Source organism: Daucus carota, chromosome 6 (genome assembly GCF_001625215.2).
Source record: "Daucus carota subsp. sativus chromosome 6, DH1 v3.0, whole genome shotgun sequence".
Lineage (NCBI taxonomy): Eukaryota > Viridiplantae > Streptophyta > Magnoliopsida > Apiales > Apiaceae > Daucus > Daucus carota.
In genome coordinates this window covers 28,597,833-28,617,617 of record NC_030386.2, presented here as the reverse complement: position 1 = coordinate 28,617,617, position 19,785 = coordinate 28,597,833, and the positions used below count along the sequence as shown (strand labels likewise).

Genomic DNA, 19,785 nt, shown 5'->3' with positions numbered 1-19,785 from the left:
TGTTGGAAACGTTATATTCTGAGTTTCTTTCTTAATGAAATTCTCATTTGCTTTCAAAAAAAAAAAAAACTTGGTCGAAATTTAATTTATTTAAACTAAACCAATAGACAGAAATTTAAAAAAATAAAAACAGAATCAACCCGCAACGAAGCAACGAATTTACCGGATGCGGCTTGCTCGGCCCGGGGTTGGCACAGAAAAAGTAAAAGCATAATGCCCCAAAAGAGGAGACAAACTACATGCTTCACGTACTGATTAACAACAATCTTACACAAGTAGCTTAACTGAAAACTCTCATCATAATACTGTTATAAGTTGGTTCTCACCCAACTGCCCTCTTTTGTACTGAATTTTGCCAGGATAACATATCAAGCATTACAAACCGCAAAAGTCGCCCAAAAAGCTCTAAATTGGTTGGGCATGTTGCAGAGTTTACATCAGTTCACAGTATCTAGTTATCCTCCTCATGATCTCGATTCTCTCTTAAAATGACAAAGCCTTCTAAAATCGGTGATAGTGGTATATACCTGCACAAAACATTAACATGTCAACAAAAACACTAATGTGTTAACAGAAAGTTAAATCTAGTCGCATGATTCTCTAAGAAAGGAATATTTTACTTCTCGGTTGCAAGTTCAGCTCTATCACCAGCTGCCAATATTACAGGAGTCAAATGGGTCTGGAAACCAGTAATTGTCTTTGGCCGACCTGCCTGACCAACAACATCAACAGCTTGGCCAACTCGAACAGGAACCGCCAGAGGTTTGAGATTTTCATCCACAGTTAATAACATCCTTGGCTAAAAGGATCAGAACATTCTACATTAGACAACCAAAAGGAGAATAAACGGCAAACCTACCAGATAAAGAATTTGAACATAACAAGCTTATCTTGTCTACGACCATATAAAAATTCACCTGAATAGCCAGAACAAGGAAGTAAAGCACATAATGATATTTGCCTAGGATAATGGCTTTGATATCAAGACAAGCATGCAGCAAAATTACAACTCCAGCAAGCGCCTTCCTGCATAAGACCAAGAGAAATGAGTCTAGTACAAGCTTTATAAATGTTACCCCAGGACATACTTGCAACCCTGCGCATATAGCAGAGAGCTCCATGTTTTGGAAGCCAGTTTAGATTTGATGATCGATATAGTAGAATTAGAGAAATTATCCAATCACAAGTGAGCTTAAGTTGAATCACTTGTTAAGTTGCACTTACGGGGAGAATAAGAACCGTTCAGAGTGGCAAGGGGAGAGTGTCAACAAGCCTTTCCCCATGTGTAATAGACCTTGAGCAATTCGTACCTGAATGAGTTCCAATTAGAAATTAAAAGAGCTCCACGTAGCAAAGAGGATAAAAATAAATAAAGGAGTGTGATATATATATATATATATATATATATATATATATATATATATATATATATATATCCATCTTGATGTGTGCTTGCAATAGAATTGAAAATAATTACACAGAAGAGAAGGCTAGCTTCGTTGTAGTAATAACCCGACAGAATCCCTAGAATGCATGATATTCTAACATTGTTAGTTCCTGAACCTATCAACCCCAAAGAAATGACGGCAGCCTACAAAATAAACAAAAAAATATTGCTTTCAGCGAGTAGCACTAGTAACTATCAATTAACATCTTGTAGAAACAACAATCTAACTTCTAATTTCATTGCAGCCAAACAATACATGTAATCTATACAATTAAGATGTACCATAGCTACTTCCATATCTGGATCCTGGCTAAGTAGATATAATGTATCCGTAACGTTGACCTGGTCAGAGCCATATAAAAATGTCACTCAGCAATGCATAGCGAACATATATAGCCAGTAGATACTGGTCCGTTCTCTTGAGTAATATTTGGCACCCCAAACCTTCTTACCTTTGGGTTTGATATGCAAAGGAGCCCAAGAGCCAATGGGACTGCCCTTCTAATGTTGTCTTCTCCATACTGTAACAGATGCTCTAAGGAACGTATTGCCATGTCGCTACCAAGTTCTTCTTCCATGGCCACCATCGCAATTCCAATAACAGCCGGACCCTGATGGGTTTCACCCTCATCAAGATGTTGTGCACACTGACCAATAAAGTGTTGGACCTATGACAGGAGAACAGTTAGGGAGTTCATGCAATTACAAGTTACAAAAAACATATATTTTAATCGACTGAAACACATTTAGACCTTTAGAACATCCCCAGATCCGGCATACGCACAAGAGAGCATGGTGACGTTACAGTATTTAGTGATTTTGTTGTGATATGTATTAAAAACTTGAGCTGTCTCTGCTACCCTTTCCTGTAGACGAAAAAGACTATCAATAATGGAGGTCCATCAATCACTTGACAATAAAGGCATATCAGAAATGCTTAAATTTATTAGTTTATCCTATAATATTATGGAAGAAGTGTCCTATCAGCCTAAACGTTACATTTAAGTAAACATCACATATCTGAATGTAATGATTACTTAAAACGCATGATAAGGTATCTATAAAACATTTACGAGGCACAGTAGAGTTCGGATTACATCTTGGAAAACCTTTAGAACATTACTACATCTTAGAATTGACTACCTGTTTACCAAGGTAAAGGAGACCGAGGCCGAGAGCCATGAGACGGGTAAGAGGGTCTCCCAATTCTGATTCACTAAGATTCATTAATGCATTAATAATTGTCTGCTCCACCCCTACATCACAAGAGCCCACATGTACCAATCCCAGTGAGATTGCTGTGAAAGCAATCACATCAAGAGACTTTGGATGTACTAGGTTAATGGTCAGTTTATCTGTAACCTATGAAAAATAAAAATGTAAGATTCAGTAACTATTAAGAAGTGAGGTTTAAGAAGTTGAAATGCAGCTAATATACAAAAAACAAGGTCAGCTTTTTAGTGATATATGACCATGGTAGATATAGTTAACTGCGGCCTTCTGTCCAAATCACCGCATGGCGCCTATAATGGCATATGGCACCCAGATTATCTGAAATAATATAAGAATTCTAACCTTTTTATTTCGGGAACCTGCATAAGCAAGACCAAGACCCATTACTGCACCTATGCTAACAATGGAATCTTCTCTGTCAGTATGATCTGCAAGAGTGGCCCATGCCTGAAAATTGAAGTAAACAGGATACATTAGTAAGTAGTCAGAGGTGAAACATTGCACTAAATACAAGAGAACTCACAGGGTCATATTCATGTTTGATGTTGCAGTTCATTATTCCAATCCCCAATAATGCACCTCCTATTACATGCATATCACTATTGTGTAAAAACTTATCCATCTGGCTAAGTCCATTGTCAACATCCCAAAGCATGATCATCCCCTATTTTACAAAGAAACCTGTAATTAATAATTTTAAATTAAGATAATACCACAGGAGGATGTCAGTATAGCTAGGCATACCAGACTTGCACAAGCACTAGCCTTTCCGTGTCCTTTGTTCTTATAAAGCCAATGCCCAGGAGTCTCAGCACTTGAGGTCTCTGATGATGGTATTGTCATTAGCTTGTCCTGCAAAAGAGCAACAATAATGACAGAAGAGTCCCAAAAGATTGAAAAGAAAACAATATCTGAGACAAAGTGTTCACTTGACCAAAGCCAGCATTCACAAACGCATTAACAAATGTCGCTGCCAGGTTTTGCCTAGCTGAATCAACAGTTGCACCCCCACCAGCCCGGCCATCAAGCAAAGATTCCTAATATCATACAATATTCAGAGAGAAGTTAGAACTATGTGATGCAAACTACCCTAAACAATTAATAGCCAGAAAAACTATATTACACAGTGTAAATTCGCACTTTCTCAATCACAGAAAAATATGCAGCCAGTGAACAGCGCTTATAGCTAGAGTTTATACCTTACAGACGTCCTCAGGAGATTTGGGCTCCATAATTTCTATATCACGAGCAAGCATGAGGTAACCTTCAGTTAATTTCTCATTGTTGACAATTTCTTGCATTGTTTCTTTCTCTTCATCATCAGAACACATTTCATCATCCAGCTCAAATGTAATTCCCTGCATAGAATGTTGGTTATTTTAGTGTAAATTGAATTAACTAGTTGATCAATGTAATCATAATATTACATCGAACAAGTCAGGAGAGTACGGAGTGTATGCTTAGTTCGAGTTTATTATGATTATTAGTGCTTATGAGGCATGTTCATTGGCATTAGACACATCTATTGGAAGAGAAGTGTCTATTGGCATTAGATTTATCCATTGACATTAGACACATCTATTGGGATAAGATGTGTTTATTGCCATTAGACAAATCTATTTGGTTGAAGGTGTGTCTATTGTCAAAAGACACATCCGTTGACATCTATATATAGATGTTGCATTGATCATTTCAAGAGATATGGTTCATTTGAAATACACAACAAAACACATTCTCTCTTCTTGCAGAATTTCTGATTTTATCCGATTGAATTATTTGGTGAACCACAAATAACTTCAATCTGAAAGTGTTCACACGACTTCAGAAAAATCCAAGTTACTACCAAATTATACAACAAAGATTGAAGTTATTATATTCTGAAGATGACGAACGGAGAATCTGCAAAAGACATGACAAGTAAGTTTGCAAAATTGGACAAGTTTGAGGGTCAAGAATTTCGAAGATGGCAAAAGAAGATGCATTTTTTGTTGACCACGCTAAAGGTTGTGTATGTTCTAAGTACTCCCATGCCCGAAGAGATTGAGAATGAAACTATTGAACAAACAAGGCAACGCTGCAAATGGGAAAATGATGACTACATCTGTCGCGGTCACATCCTAAACGGTATGTCTGATTCCCTCTTCGATGTATATCAAAATGTTGAGTCAGCGAAAGAATTGTGGGATTCTCTTGAATCCAAGTACATGGCAGAAGATGCTTCTAGTAAGAAGTTTCTTGTCAGTAATTTTATGAACTATAAAATGGTCGATTTTAGACCGGTGATGGAACAATACAATGAATTGTTAAGGATTCTGGGACAGTTTGTTCAACACAATTTGAAGATGGATGAATCTATCTCTGTTTATGGTGTTATTGACAAACTGCCACCATCATGGAAGGATTTTAAACACACCTTGAAACATAATAAAGAAGATATGACATTGGTTGAACTTGGAAGTCACTTCCGAATTGAAAAGGCTTTGAGGACTCAAGAAAATGAGAATAATCCTAAGGGCAAGAACCAAGTCGGTAATTCTTCTGTGAATATGGTTGAAGATGGTGGATCTTATAAGAATCCTAAAACCAGCAAGGGTGATAAACGGAAATTCAAAGGAAACAACAACTTTTCCAACAAGAGGCCTAAGATTGCATGTTGGAAGTGTGGAAAACCTGGACATTTCAAGAAGGATTGTCGGGTTGGTAAAAGTAAGCAAGAAAGGCTTAATGCTGGTCCAAGTGGATCCAAGGATCCAGAAAAGCAACAAGGTCAGATTTTGATCAAAAATTGTAATTCTGGTCAGAATTATGTATCATTGATATCTGATGCATTTTATGTGCAGGATGATAATGTTGCTTGGTGGATTGATTCTGGAGCAACAAGTCATGTATGTAAAGATCTTCGTTGGTACACGGAATTTCAACCAATTGAAGATGGATCTATCTTAAATATGGGAAATGTTGCAACTGAACCGATCAAAGGGCTAGGAAATGTTAAGCTAGTGTTTACTTCTGGAAAATGTATATATTTGAATAATGTGTTGTATGTTCCTGGGATTCGAAAGAATCTCTTGTCTGGTGTTGTATTAAATAATTGTGGATATAAGCAAGTTTATGAAAGTGACAAGTATATCTTGTCAAAACATGGCACTTTTGTTGGCTTTGGTTACTTATGTAATGGCATGTTTATGTTGAATGTAAATACTCCATTTAATGATGAATCTTCTTGCATGGCTTCTACTAGTACTAGCCTAAATTTGAATAAATCAGAATTATGACATGCTAGACTAGGACATGTACATTATAAAAGAATAAAGGATATGTCTAAAATGAGCCTCGTACCTGCTATTGATTTAAACAATGAAAAATGTAAAACATGCATGTTAACAAAGATAACTAGAAAGCCCTTTAAAGTTGCTAATAGGGTGTCTGATGTATTAGAATTGGTACACAGTGATTTGTGTGATTTTCATTCTACACCATCATTAGGAAATAAAAAATATGTGGTTACTTTTATTGATGATGCTTCTAGATATTGTTATGTATATTTGTTGCATGTGAAAGATGAAGCTCTTGACTCCTTTAAAATATATAAAGAAGAAGTAGAACTACATCATCATGGTACCTTGATTAAAAATCTACGTACCGATAGAGGAGGTGAGTATTATGATCCGGTATATTTTCAATCTACTGGTATAATACATCAAACCACGGCTCCTTATACACCACAACAAAATGGTGTGGCAGAAAGAAAAAATAGGACTTTGAAAGAAATGGTTAATTCCTTGTTGTCCTACTCGGGTTTGAGTGAGGGTTTTTGGGGTGAGGCTATGTTGACAGCCTGTTATTTATTGAATCGAATTCCTAGTAAGAGGAATAAAATTACCCCTTATGAACTCTGGTATAAAGAGTCACCAAAATTGAGTTTTCTGAGAGTTTGGGGATGTAGAGCAGTTGTAAGACTCACTGAACCCAAAAGTAGAAACTTGGGTGAACGAGGTATAGATTGTATCTTTGTTGGTTATGCTGAGCATTCCATCGCATATAGATTCTATGTGTTAGAATCTAATGACTATGTGCCTGTGAACTCGATTATCGAGTCAAGAGATGCTATCTTTGATGAAACAAGATTTACATCTATACCTAGACCGAGGGACATGCTTCAATCTTCTTAGTAGGAACTCAGTTTCTACTGAAGATGTTCATCAACCGTCTGAACCAAGGAGAAGCACTAGAGCTAGAAAAGCAAAGTCTTTTGGAGATGAATTTCATCTTTATCTAGTTGAGGGTTCTAGAGATGAAATTAAAGATCAATACCAATATTGTTTTATTATTGAGGAGGATCCAAAAACTTTTACCGAAGCTATGACATCGAGAGATGTTGCATTTTGGAAGGAAGCTATCCAGGATGAAATGGATTCTATCATGAATAATAATACATGGGAATTGAGTGATTTGCCCCCTGGCTGTAAAGCATTGGGGAATAGATGGATCTTCAAAAGGAAAATAAAGGTGGACGGTTCGATAGATAAGTTTAAAGCCAGATTGGTAATCCAAGGCTTTAGACAAAAGGAAGGGATTGATTATTTTGATACTTATGCTCCTGTTGCTAGGACTTCAATTATTAGGTTGTTAATAGCACTTGCTGCTATACACAACCTTGTCATTCATCAAATGGATGTAAAAACTGCATTCTTGAATGGTGAATTAGATGAAAAGATTTATATGAAACAACCTGAAGGGTTTGTTGTGCCTGGTTGTGAGAACAAGGTGTGTAAATTGAAGAAATCAATTTATGGTCTAAAGCAAGCACCTAAGGATTGGCACGATAAATTTGATAAAGTGGTCTTGTCTAATGGTTATGTTATTAACCAAGCAGACAAGTGTGTATATAGCAAATTTGATTCTTCTGGTAAAGGAGTTATAATTTGTTTATATGTGGATGACATGTTGATTTTTGGTACAGACCAAAATCAAGTGGATAAAACCAAGAAGTTCTTGTCATCTAATTTTGATATGAAAGACATGGGGGAGGCTGAAGTGATTCTTGGTATAAGGATCAAGCGTGTGAATAATGGTATTTCAATTTCTCAATCTCATTATATTGAGAAGATTTTGAAAAGATTTAATTTTAAGGATTGTTCTCCAGTTAGCACTCCTCTTGATCCTAGTATTAAACTCCTACCAAATAAAGGTGTTTCAGTATCTCAACTTGAGTACTCAAGGGCTATTGGTAGTCTTATGTATGCCATGATAAGCACTAGGCCAGATATTGCCTATGCTGTTGGAAAGCTTAGTAGGTACACTAGCAAACCAAGTTCACATCATTGGCAAGCCTTAAGCCGAGTATTTAAGTACTTGAAAGGAACCATGGATTATGGTTTGGCGTATACTGGATTTCCTTCGGTTATTGAAGGTCATTCAGATGCAAGTTGGATTTCCAATGAGGAAGATCATTCTTCCACAAGTGGATGGGTATTCCTCCTTGGGGGAGGTGCTATCTCTTGGTCATCAAAGAAACAGAGTTGCATTACAGACTCAACAATGGAATCTGAATTTGTGGCATTATCAGCTGCTGGTAAAGAAGCTGAATGGCTAAGAAATCTGATATATGAAATTCCATTGTGGCCAAAACCTATATCACCCATATCAATAAGGTGTGATAGTCAATCTGCCTTGTCTAATGCTTATAGAGAAGTGTTTAAAGGCACATCTAGACACATAGGTGTTAGACATAGTATGATTCGTGAGCTTATCACTCACGGTGTTATATCAGTGGAGTTTATAAGAACTCAACATAATTTAGCCGATCATCTTACCAAAGGATTGAGTAGAGATCTTGTGCACAAGTCGGCTGTGGGGATGGGATTAAAGTCCGTTTAAAAGTCTCTCATGTTGAGAAACCTAATTCTCACCTAAGATTAAATCAGGTGTTGAATTCAATGTGGAAACTTAACATCTAGAGACTGGAACACATTAAAGCATCATCCCAAGTTATGTGTTCAGACCTGCAAGATAAGGAGGTTGAAGTCTATCTTCTTAATAGTTCTTTTGAAAAATCGCATATGCAGGTGCGAGAATAAAAGAACTACCTATTTGAGCATGAAGTTTAGCCGCTTCAAGAAGCTTGAACTTGGCTTTGATATGCTTAAGAAGGATTGGGACACAAGGCTAGTCAAATATAGTGTCAAGTAAGAAAATTTGAGAATGTAAAGTTATGTGTATATTATCTTCATGTATTCATTAATAATAGTAGAGGTTCAATCCATCGCGATACCTTGATATTCGAATATTTGAAATGTGTAATATACTAATGTGAAATTCAATCGTCATGATATTTCATTTATGCATAACTTTGTTATTTGTTGTGATTTTGTTTAGTTGATTATGGATTACACTAAAATGGGGGAGGATTGTTGGTTATTTTAGTGTAAATTGAATTAACTAGTTGATCAATGTAATCATAATATTACATCGAACAAGTCAGGAGAGTACGGAGTGTATGCTTAGTTCGAGTTTATTATGATTATTAGTGCTTATGAGGCATGTTCATTGGCATTAGACACATCTATTGGAAGAGAAGTGTCTATTGGCATTAGATTTATCCATTGACATTAGACACATCTATTGGGATAAGATGTGTTTATTGTCATTAGACAAATCTATTTGGTTGAAGGTGTGTCTATTGTCAAAAGACACATCCGTTGACATCTATATATAGATGTTGCATTGATCATTTCAAGAGATATGGTTCATTTGAAATACACAACAAAACACATTCTCTCTTCTTGCAGAATTTCTGATTTTATCCAATTGAATTATTTGGTGAACCACAAATAACTTCAATCTGAAAGTGTTCACACGACTTTAGAAAAATCCAAGTTACTACCAAATTATAAAACATAGAAGAGTTCCATAAGAAACTTGGTAAGACAGATATAATAAATGTAAATGTTAACTAGCATGATATGTGAAATTGAAATTTAATGCAAAATTAGTAGTAATCATTTACTAGCTTATGACCAGTGCCAAGCACGGGCCAAAATAAAATTTTGAAATTTATTATTAATTAGAAGTATAATGTATTTTTATTTGACTATATTATCATCTTTTTAATAGATTTATTTAATTTTATTATTGTTTAGATATAAAACTTTCTATTGAATTAAGATTTGGTCTTATTTTAAATATTTGATTTTGATTCTATTAATTATTATCATATACATGTCATGATGTGAATTTATTTCGTAATGATATGTTTTATTTTAGTAATTTATTTCATAATGATATGTTTTATTTTAGTAAAATCATTATGTTGTTTCATGATTTCTAAAGTGATGAAAAGAATATTCAGCACCAAGATATAATTTGGCTCGTAGGGTTTTTAACATTTAATAAAATTTAAATTTCTCAATTCATAATTGTTTTATACGTCTAATAGGTAAACGTTATATATCACGCTAGTTGTAGTTTTTTAAGTGTAATCGTGGTGTGTTAGTTATTGAAATAGTTGTTCGACAAATTAATATAGAAGTCTAACGAAGTTAACTAACTTTAATTCAAAACTATTTGTTATCATATTTTTTTGAGAATGTATCGTGTTTTTATCCTTTTACTATATGCTGCAACATGGACAATTGTTCAAAAATAATGGTGGCAATGACTTCATTTTTGTTGGGTCCGTTTCTCATGTCACTATTGCCACCACCTTCTTCATTTTTATCGCAATCTTATTATTGAATTAAATTTTAAATTAATATAAATTTGACTAATATAATATCAATATGGACTCTATTTGAATTCTAAAACATGATAGGAATTATATAGAGTTGTTCATAAATAAATTGTTTGAGTTTCTAAAATAAAAAGGAATACTTGTTGGCGATGTTATTATGTTGGTGCAATAATCCTTACATTACAAAATAATACTCTCTCCGTCCCAGCCAATTCTTTACGTTTGGTTTGGGCACAGAGGTTAAGAAATATATATAAAGTAGTGGAAAAGAAAAAGAAAAGTGGGTGAAGTGGTGGGACTATCGATTTTTAATTTATAAAAGAGAGACAGTGGATGAAAAGTAGTGTGAAAATGGAGTAAAAGTAATGTGAAAGGGGAGGAAAAGTTGGGAGGTGATGGGATCCATCGACTATTTTTGGTTTGGTAAGTTTTGGAAGGTAAAGAATTGGATGGGACAGAGGGAGTTAGGGGTGAATAACCGAAATTTTTTCGGTTCGGTTAACCAAATTATATATTTCGGTTCGGTTTTCGGTAACAAAAATTTTAAATTTCGGTTTTTCGGTTATTCGGTTTTTAATCGCGGTTAACCGAAAAACCGAACGGTTAACCGAATTTTCAACATTTAATGATATTTTATTAATATTAATAATATATATTAGTTATCTACTGCCAGTGATTTTATTATTTATAGTTGTATCCAATATTGTATTTTATACAATCAAGTATCAACTTACCTTGCTTTTCAAAATCTGCTCAGGGTTGTATTATGAACAGGTAATGTATGAGAAATTGAGGTTTGAGAGCTGTGGCTGACCATAGATTCCTATGTATACACCGTGACTCCTTTGAAACAAAACACGATTCACTCCAACTCCATTATATCATTATTTGAAATACTTAGTTTTGAACAAGTGAAGTTTTGTAAGTGTGGTTATAACTTGAGCATTCAGATGTATACATACTGTCCCTGGGAATCATTTGAATTTCGGTTACCCATATCGGTTTTCGGTTTTAACCGAAATAATAATTTCGGTTTCGGTTATAAACCGAACAAATTTCAGTTCGGTTTTCGGTAGCTAATTTTCACTTAATTCGGTTTTGGTTAACCGAAAAAAAATTCGGTTTCGGTTTCGGTTAACCGAATGCTCACCCCTAGAGGGAGTAGTCATTAGTCAATAAAGAAGTCTTTTCATAGTAGTATAATAATAATAATAATTATTAAATAAAAAATTATATGACAACAACTAAATTTTGGTACTTTGGTATTACCTCTTATTTATTCATATTCTGAAACATGATAAATTTTAGAGAGTTGTTTCATAAATTAAATCATTTAAGTTTTAAAAAATTAAAACGAATAGTTGTGTAGACTATGTAAGATAAATTGTTTTGATTTTAAATGTAGAAGTATAATCATAATCATAATAATAATAATATAATAATAATAATAATCATGATGATGACGATATTAATAATAATAATAATAATAATAATAATAATAATAATAATAATAATAATATTAATAATAATAATACCTCAAAGCAACACAAACTGTATTCTTATGAGAAGAATACATCTAATTGGCTTTTCCACTGCCTTAAACTTAATATATGAAATTACTCCAGAGAAAAAGGAATGGAGGAAATTTAGGGATGTCAAAATTTTCCGAACCGACGGATATCCGACCGAATCGATTCGAATGATTTTTACCGTACCCGATTTTTATGGTATGGTTACGGGTTTGGTTTTTAGGCCAACCGAACCAAAACTCGATCCGAATATCCAAACCCAATTCGAATCCGAAAACCCGACCGAACCCGATAATATAAATTTATTTTATATCATTATATAAGAGCATCTCCAAGAGAGATATGTACAGTATAATTGTTAGCTAAAATGATAAAAATAGATAATATGTAAAAATATGCTGAATCTGTAAGCGTTTCTGCTCCAGCGGTGTTAGCTATAATGGTTAGCTATATGTTATATTATTATTTTTAAATTTTAACAAATATATATTTAAATAATAATTATTTGTTATAGATAAATTTCATAAGTAATGTTTTCTAAATTCAATCAAATTAAATTTTCAAATAAAATTATACATAAATATATATATGTTATTTTAATTATTTGAAATTTTATTATTTAAAAATTTGTATTTTACTATTTTCAAATTTCAACAATTATGTTTTTAGATAGTAGTTATTTATTGTAAATGAAACTCATAAATAATTTTTATAAATTCAATCAAACAAAAATTTTATAAAAAGGTATACGGATTAATCAAAATAATTCCACTTAATGATGCAAATCATATAAGTTTTAAGACTAATTTAATTAACAATTATTTCTATATTTCAAAAATAAAATAATATCTTTCTAAAATCACTAATAACATATACTCAACTTATGTTTTTATCATTTTTATATTACTTTTTCCCATAAAAATTTATATTTTGTTGGCAAAAATAATATATATATATATATATATATTAGTTTCATATGCAAATTTTAAAAATAAAAATATAGGTTATATATAGATAATAATAATTCTAATATATATATATATATATATATACATGTTCGTATCTATATAATAATTTTATAATAAATAATAAATATGTCTTAATTATTTGTACTTTTATTTAATTTTAAAAGTTAATAATTGAATTTAGCTTTATCAACTTAATAAAGAAACTAAAAGTATAGTATATATAATATAATTATTAAATAATATAGGAGAGACCTTAATCAATTTAATAAAGAAATTTATTAGAATTATAGTATACATAATATATTTATTAAGCAACATAGGAGGGATGTAAGTGACAAAAGTATAAAAGTAAAGTGCATTTTAAAGGAAAATGACATGGAAATAATATAGATGATGGGTTTTCAATCAACAAATGTAGCGTGCGTGTTTTACGTTATTTATAATTATTGCTAACTGTTCACTAACAATTCACTGCGTTGGAGTACTCTGTTTTGCAACTATTAGCTATACTTTTAAAACCTAACATGACAGCAGAGGGGCATCCCGTTGGAGATGCTCTAATATAGGTCAAGTTCTATGGAGTAAATAATATTGAAATATTGAAGTACGAATCACAGTTTTTTAGTTAAATCATAAATAACATATTTGATTGTAAATTCTTTTAATATAATTTATCATTTATAAGTACACTTAAACATAATTATCAATTAATCATTAATATATTTCAACTTTAGCAAGCATTAGGATTAATATTCTGCTTATGAATTATATCATTGAACATAGCGTCCTGTAATAGTTTTTCGGTTTAAACCGAATCAAACCGAAAACTGGTGGTTCGGGTTTGGCTTTTGAACTTCGGTTTTCAGTTCAGTTCGGTACGGGTTTGGTTTTGAAAAATACTATTTGGTTCGGACCGAACCATACCGACCGATTGCCATCTCTTGGAAATCTGAACTCAGTAGCTGGGAAATTATGTGAACCAGGACAACAACAGTTCCTAGTTTCTAGTTTACAAGCCCTAAGGTAAATCTTCAGATGAAATTGAACAGTAAATTTCCTAGTTCCTACAAACATTTAGGCAAATAGAACTGCACAAGGTCTGAAAGAAAAAATCAAACCAGGTTCTTGCTAGAGATATGTACTTCGCATTTGTGGAAAAACACATGTGAAGCAGCCAGACAGAACAGAAAAGGCTACTAAAGAAAGAATGGACATTAATTCTTTGCAGATATAGATATAAAAGGAGAAAGGAGAAGATGTTTACATGGCGGGAAAGAATGTAACAAAATTGCTTCTTCTGCAGTGTATCATTGCAAGAGGCGAAAACCTCCTTCACATACTGTTGAGAAAAATACAGTTTATTTAGCAAAAAAGAAAAAGAAAAAACACTAAAAACAAGATTGTAAAGAAACCTCATAAACTTACCTATTACTACTATTACTACAATGCTATAAATATATCATATAAACTGAAAACATCAATTCAGTTTACAGTTTTATCTTTTAAATTCACTAATTTATGATCGGGATTGTTGGGAAAGAATTAATCACAAAACTTTTATGGTAATTAACCTTCATGTTACTTAAAAACAGTGCAATATGAAGTGCCCTTGAATAATCTTTAAACTTCATATATATGTTATATCCAACATCAGCGACTTGCAAATGATCTGGTTCAGGGAGGTATCTGCAAAAAAAAGCAATCATAACGGACGTGAATGTTCCCGTAAAGACAAGTGACAACAAACTAACATTTATCAAGAAATTAATGAATTAGAGGGAATTAGCTCAAATAATATGAGAAGAGTATTCAGAAAACAGTTAGAAATTTAAAAAAGTAATAATATCTTACTCCTAGCACGTGTACTTACTCTGACTAAAGAAACATATACAGAATTGATTTAAAATATCATCTCATTTACTATATATATGAGTCTCTGTACTCGTGGTCCAGTAATTGAACATTTCAGTCATAAGCACCTTAAAATAGTCCAAATAACCAATCTGTTTTGTCAGATCATGCAGTTAAATTTCTTTATAATCAAATCATAAATTCAATAACATTAGCCTCAACAATTAAGCTAATTTTATTTACATTAATAAGAACTCCTCTGGACAACAGAGATCAGTGAGCACATGATCAAACTAAAGATTCAGATGAAATAAAGACTAATGAACTCCACTAACTTAGCTGAACTGATGAGGTAAAGACTTGTCCTTCTATAATTTGTCTTGTCAACATGCTCCTTCAATAAATTGAGTTGTTCGACCTGAAATTCATGTATATAATAGCACAGAAATTGTAGCTAGAAGCGGGTGGAACATAAAATGGAATACAGCAAAGTAAAACCTCCATAAGAAGATCAACAGCCTCATGCTCTGCATTATGCTGCAATGCAGAGAAAAATAAAGATAAATGAGGTTATAAGAAATTTAGCACATGTGCAATCTTAATATTATATATACAGCTGCTGTCAATAAAACACTGGAGTCCCACACAAATGAACTGAACAGCTTATACGAAACAGTGGTACACGAGTACACAGGGATTGGATCACCAAGCAAATAAATTGTACCGAGTTGTACCTGCATGTGAAATGCAACAATCTGCTTTAACAGTTCCATTAAATCATCAACTGTGTCCTCTTCATTCTGCCAAGTACATATTAAATGAATTTTTAAGCAAAATGTTATTAGATATAGGAGCAACTGTAAAATGACAAAGTATATAGAATTTATTAGTCCCTCCCAAATCATGTGCCACTATAGTCCATAAATGAACTGAAATGGGAACGGAAAAGATCCAGCGGACTAGGAATCTGCAGGTGTTCTAATCAGGTTTCAGCAACTGAAATATCCCATAAACAAGAGAACACATATGTACACTTTATCTGGCTCCAAGTATGTACACAGATATTGAAAAATAGGAAAAAGAAAGACAGGAGATATATATATAGGCAAATTGAAACTGTGGAAATACAAACCTTTCGTCTCATATACTCCTGTGCAATTTCCCCTGCCAAGTTCCTGGCCAGAAGGAATTATAATAAGTTGTACAGAAGCTTAACTGAATTCCGAGTACAGCTACTATCATTTCTACTGTTACATGTAATCTTAGACCGAAGAGGAGTTCTTTAGCTGTTCGACCAAAAATTCCCTTCTGTTGATTAATTTGATAGGAATTGTGTCAGATAAGATAAGAAGGAACTCCCAACTACTAACAGATCTCACATTCTAGGAGGTCGGACCCCAATCTTCATAATATTACAATTCTTGTCAGTCAAAAATTCATAAAGAGTCCCAGCTTATTAACTATAAAAGTGACTTGGGGGTCGTTTGGCTAAGCCTCTAGCTTATAAGTCAATATATTTGTAAAAGAAGCACATTATAACTTTTACTCATATTTCAGGAAACAAGTTCAGCCATAGAGACCCCTAATTAGCAGAGAACACTGTAAGGACACGTCAAAACATACTCACCTGACATACTCATGGCCCCATGAACCAATATCACCTTCAGATCCCAACAATCTATATTTCAAACTCTCCTGAAATCGACATGGAAATCTCAATTAGAGAAAAACACCAGATAATATGTACATAACCGACTGCAAACACAATCAATACACATTTTGTGCTGCAAAAATATCATGAAATGGAGATGAATCGACAATATATAATCTGCAAGCAGAAGCTATATGCATTGCATGACATTGACATTAAACTACAGGAATTTAAGATCAAATCAAGACCTCAATACTTATCTAATGAGATAAACTATAACCTATTTATATCAGAATCTCTCACCCGTTTTCCTTCAGCTGCCATAGTCATAGCCAAAACTGAAAGCATGTCTGCTAGTAGTTTCTGCACCATCAGAAGATTAGTAACAACAAAATCAAATATCTACGATGGACAACAACATTGGAGTTCATCCCAGCAAAATACCTTGACATCAGAAAGTTCCATCGTTTCATAATGTACTTTCAGGGTTCCATAATGAGGACGCAAAAACTTTAATGGCTTTGGGACTGAAGTCATGGAGCTTGTTGAAGTCTGGATTTCCTTTCTATAGCACATGACAAATACAAAAATATATAACATGTCATTTCCATATTAAAAATTTCATGAAATTAGACGATAGCAAGTAAACAAACACTAGTTCATCTTTGTGTCATGGAATAACATCTCCATACTATTGGCCTATTTACTCAAACTCACTGTCAAAGTCTAGCCTACAACACTTCCTTAACTTGTCACAAACACAGAGGACTAAATCTCAATCTCTTCGAAAAATCAGCACAACGAATCACGCAGTACTACACACCATCCAAATGTGTGTGGTTTCCGCATCTAGAAAATGCCAAACCAGCCTCACAAATTTATTTCATAGTCTACAATTCACAACACAATGAAACTCATATGTACACTTCATTCATTTAGAAAATCACTAATAGCAAACTCGCAGGTTGTAGTACACTAACAAAATCAATAAACACATTAAAACCCTAAATAAACCCGGATTTTCGACAAAAAAACACGAGGAAAATATACTCTTAATACCTCATGATTTCGAGAGCAATCTTTCGCGAAGCAACATCAGAGTCCATGACTTTCTCCACACACAACTGCAGTTGCTGCTTTAGTAACAAGTCCTCATCTGACTATAATGAAACCAAAAAGCATAGTAATCAGCATCACAATACACAATACATGCTACATTATCATGAAAAACTTCAACAAAGTAATGGAAAACAAAGCAAAATAAACCAGTGGTGCCATGGATAGAATGTTGTAGAAGCTTCTAGGATGGAATTAAGCAGAATGAATAGAGTAGTATATTGTGAAATTGAAGAGCAAAGGTGTCATACTCCCTCCGTCCCCCTGAGTTCTATACATTGGGGGACGGCGGCACGAACTTTAATGCTCCTGTAGAGTGTAGTTGTGTAATTTATTTTTAAAATTTTCTTTTTCTGAATTAAAGTTTGGATGTTATATTTTTATTCAGGAAAAGAAAATCTCAAAAATAAGTTACGGAACTATATTTTATAAGAGCATTGAAATACGTGTCGAGCAGTTGAAAAGAAACGTATACAATTAAATGGGACAGAGGGAGTATATATAGAGAAAATGGGAGTGTCGTCTTGGGCAAGAAAAAAAGTTATGCTGCCACTTGTACAGTTGCACGAGTGTGATTTTGTATATTTAATTTCGGGAAAAAGGCGGAGGGGGGATTTGGTTGGGAGGGCTGGGCTGATTTATATGTTGCAACTTGCAAGCTGTAACTTGTAAATACATGAATTCATATGCTTTCTTTCTTATATATTACTAGCCTTTAACCCGTGCGAAGCACGGGCGGATATAAAATTCGTAATTTATTAATTATAATATAAATTTTAACATCATCTTATTAGTATTTTAGTATTAATGAATTAGATTTTAACCAGATTATATTTACCAACTGATTACATTTTTTGGACGACTACGAATTATACAAATATCGGTTTATTATAATATAGTATATAAATAATATATAAATTATATTTAAAAGAATAATGATGGGGTTTTTTTATCTTGTATTACATCACAAGTGTTTGTAATTTGAACGGTAGAAAACTCTTTAATATTGTAAGAGTAAGAGAAGTCTACATGTGACCGATAACTACATAGAGGAGATGACCAAACCAAAATTTTGTACGACTACAAATTAAATCTATGTTGCCTTATTATATTATAGTATAGATTATTATTCATCGATCCGGTGTCCAACCCAATTTTTATATTTTCATTTGTTTGTTTTTATTCCCGATAAAATATTTTTACTTTTCATATATTAGATCATGTAAAATAAATTAAATATAATTATTAAAATAATAATAATGAATTATAACTTGTAACCGAACATTCTTAGGGGTCGTTTGGTTCGTGGGTTTCTGGAATCAGGTATGGGGTTTGTCCATTCCAAACCCATACCTGTTGTTTGGTTGAGAAAAACAAAATCTGAAACTCATACCTTAAACCCCCCAAGGTATGAGTTTTTGATACCCAAGTGGGGAGGTGGGTATGAAATGGAGGTATGAGATACATTTATTTTTTTTATTTTTTTTGTCTCTTTTTAAGTAATGAAATATTAATGTTTGATACAAAATTAAATCAATGATGCAAAAATATATGACAATAATAATTTTGAAAAATATTTTTAATTAATATATATTATTAACTTATGTTTTATAAAAATTGTATATATTGATTCCAGCACTCAACCAAACACATGATATCAGATATGATACCTCAAACCCATACCACCTTAACCCGATTCCTCATTCCAACCCGATACCACTCCTCGAACCAAACGACCCGTTATTAGACTTGACAATGATATCATATCGTGTAATTAGTGTCATGTATTCTCGTGTTTTTTTGTATTTGAAAGTGGAATTCATATCCAATCCGTTTCGGATTTGTGTACCTTATCTTAAGTTCATATTCATTTCAAAACGCATAGTGTATTTTTCATGTATTTTATAAATTCAATAAAAAAAATTATATATATATATATACATATAATATCTTTTACACAGAATTATATTTATATTATGTATTTTCATGTATATAAAATGAAATTTGTATTCGACCCAAATTGATTTTGGTGTTCGTGTACCAAATCCTCGCACAGATCCAAATTGAGGTCTCTTTTCTTCTTATAAAGATCTAAAAAACACTATATTCTCGTTCTCAGCCCATGAACAATATGAACTCGAAACTTTTTCGTACCTCCCGGAACTTCTTCGTAGTGACCCCCTTCGGGGCCTAATTTCATAGGGACCACAAAGTGATTCCATTTCATTAAATTCTATCCATATTCCAGTTCCATTCAT

The 19,785-nt window shown here is 33.0% G+C and overlaps 1 protein-coding gene across 2 annotated transcripts; it reads right to left on the bottom strand.

The window, feature by feature from the left end:
• Positions 1-203: 203 nt before the first annotated feature.
• Positions 204-18,007, bottom strand: LOC108224281 (26S proteasome non-ATPase regulatory subunit 2 homolog A). 2 transcript variants are annotated; one of them, XM_017398812.2, is made up of 25 exons: positions 17,678-17,995; positions 17,471-17,571; positions 16,856-16,976; positions 16,715-16,774; positions 16,388-16,455; positions 15,893-15,935; positions 15,495-15,560; positions 15,259-15,297; positions 15,096-15,178; positions 14,481-14,595; positions 14,174-14,248; positions 3,880-4,038; positions 3,610-3,717; positions 3,425-3,532; positions 3,204-3,344; positions 3,023-3,127; positions 2,591-2,809; positions 2,200-2,313; positions 1,900-2,115; positions 1,730-1,789; positions 1,478-1,591; positions 1,225-1,310; positions 918-1,026; positions 621-799; positions 204-527 (listed from the first exon to the last, which is right to left on the bottom strand). In XM_017398812.2, the coding sequence occupies exons 1-25, from the start codon at positions 17,687-17,689 to the stop codon at positions 452-454; spliced, it is 2,577 nt and encodes an 858-aa protein (XP_017254301.1). In that variant the 5' UTR covers positions 17,690-17,995; the 3' UTR covers positions 204-451. The 2 variants fall into 2 exon arrangements, with proteins under 2 accessions (XP_017254301.1, XP_063936587.1); XM_064080517.1 differs by lacking the exon at positions 204-527 and having other exon boundaries at positions 642-818; positions 17,678-18,007.
• Between the last annotated feature and the right edge of the window lie 1,778 nt (positions 18,008-19,785).

What these genes read in the sequence shown, in the direction of transcription:
- LOC108224281 (XM_017398812.2), bottom strand. An exon ending in TCAAACATGAATATGACCCT is followed by an intron (nt 3,128 to 3,203) that starts GTGAGTTCTCTT and finishes TTCAATTTTCAG; the next exon opens with GCATGGGCCACTCTTGCAGA. An exon ending in AAGCTAGCCTTCTCTTCTGT is followed by an intron (nt 1,311 to 1,477) that starts GTAATTATTTTC and finishes GAACTCATTCAG; the next exon opens with GTACGAATTGCTCAAGGTCT.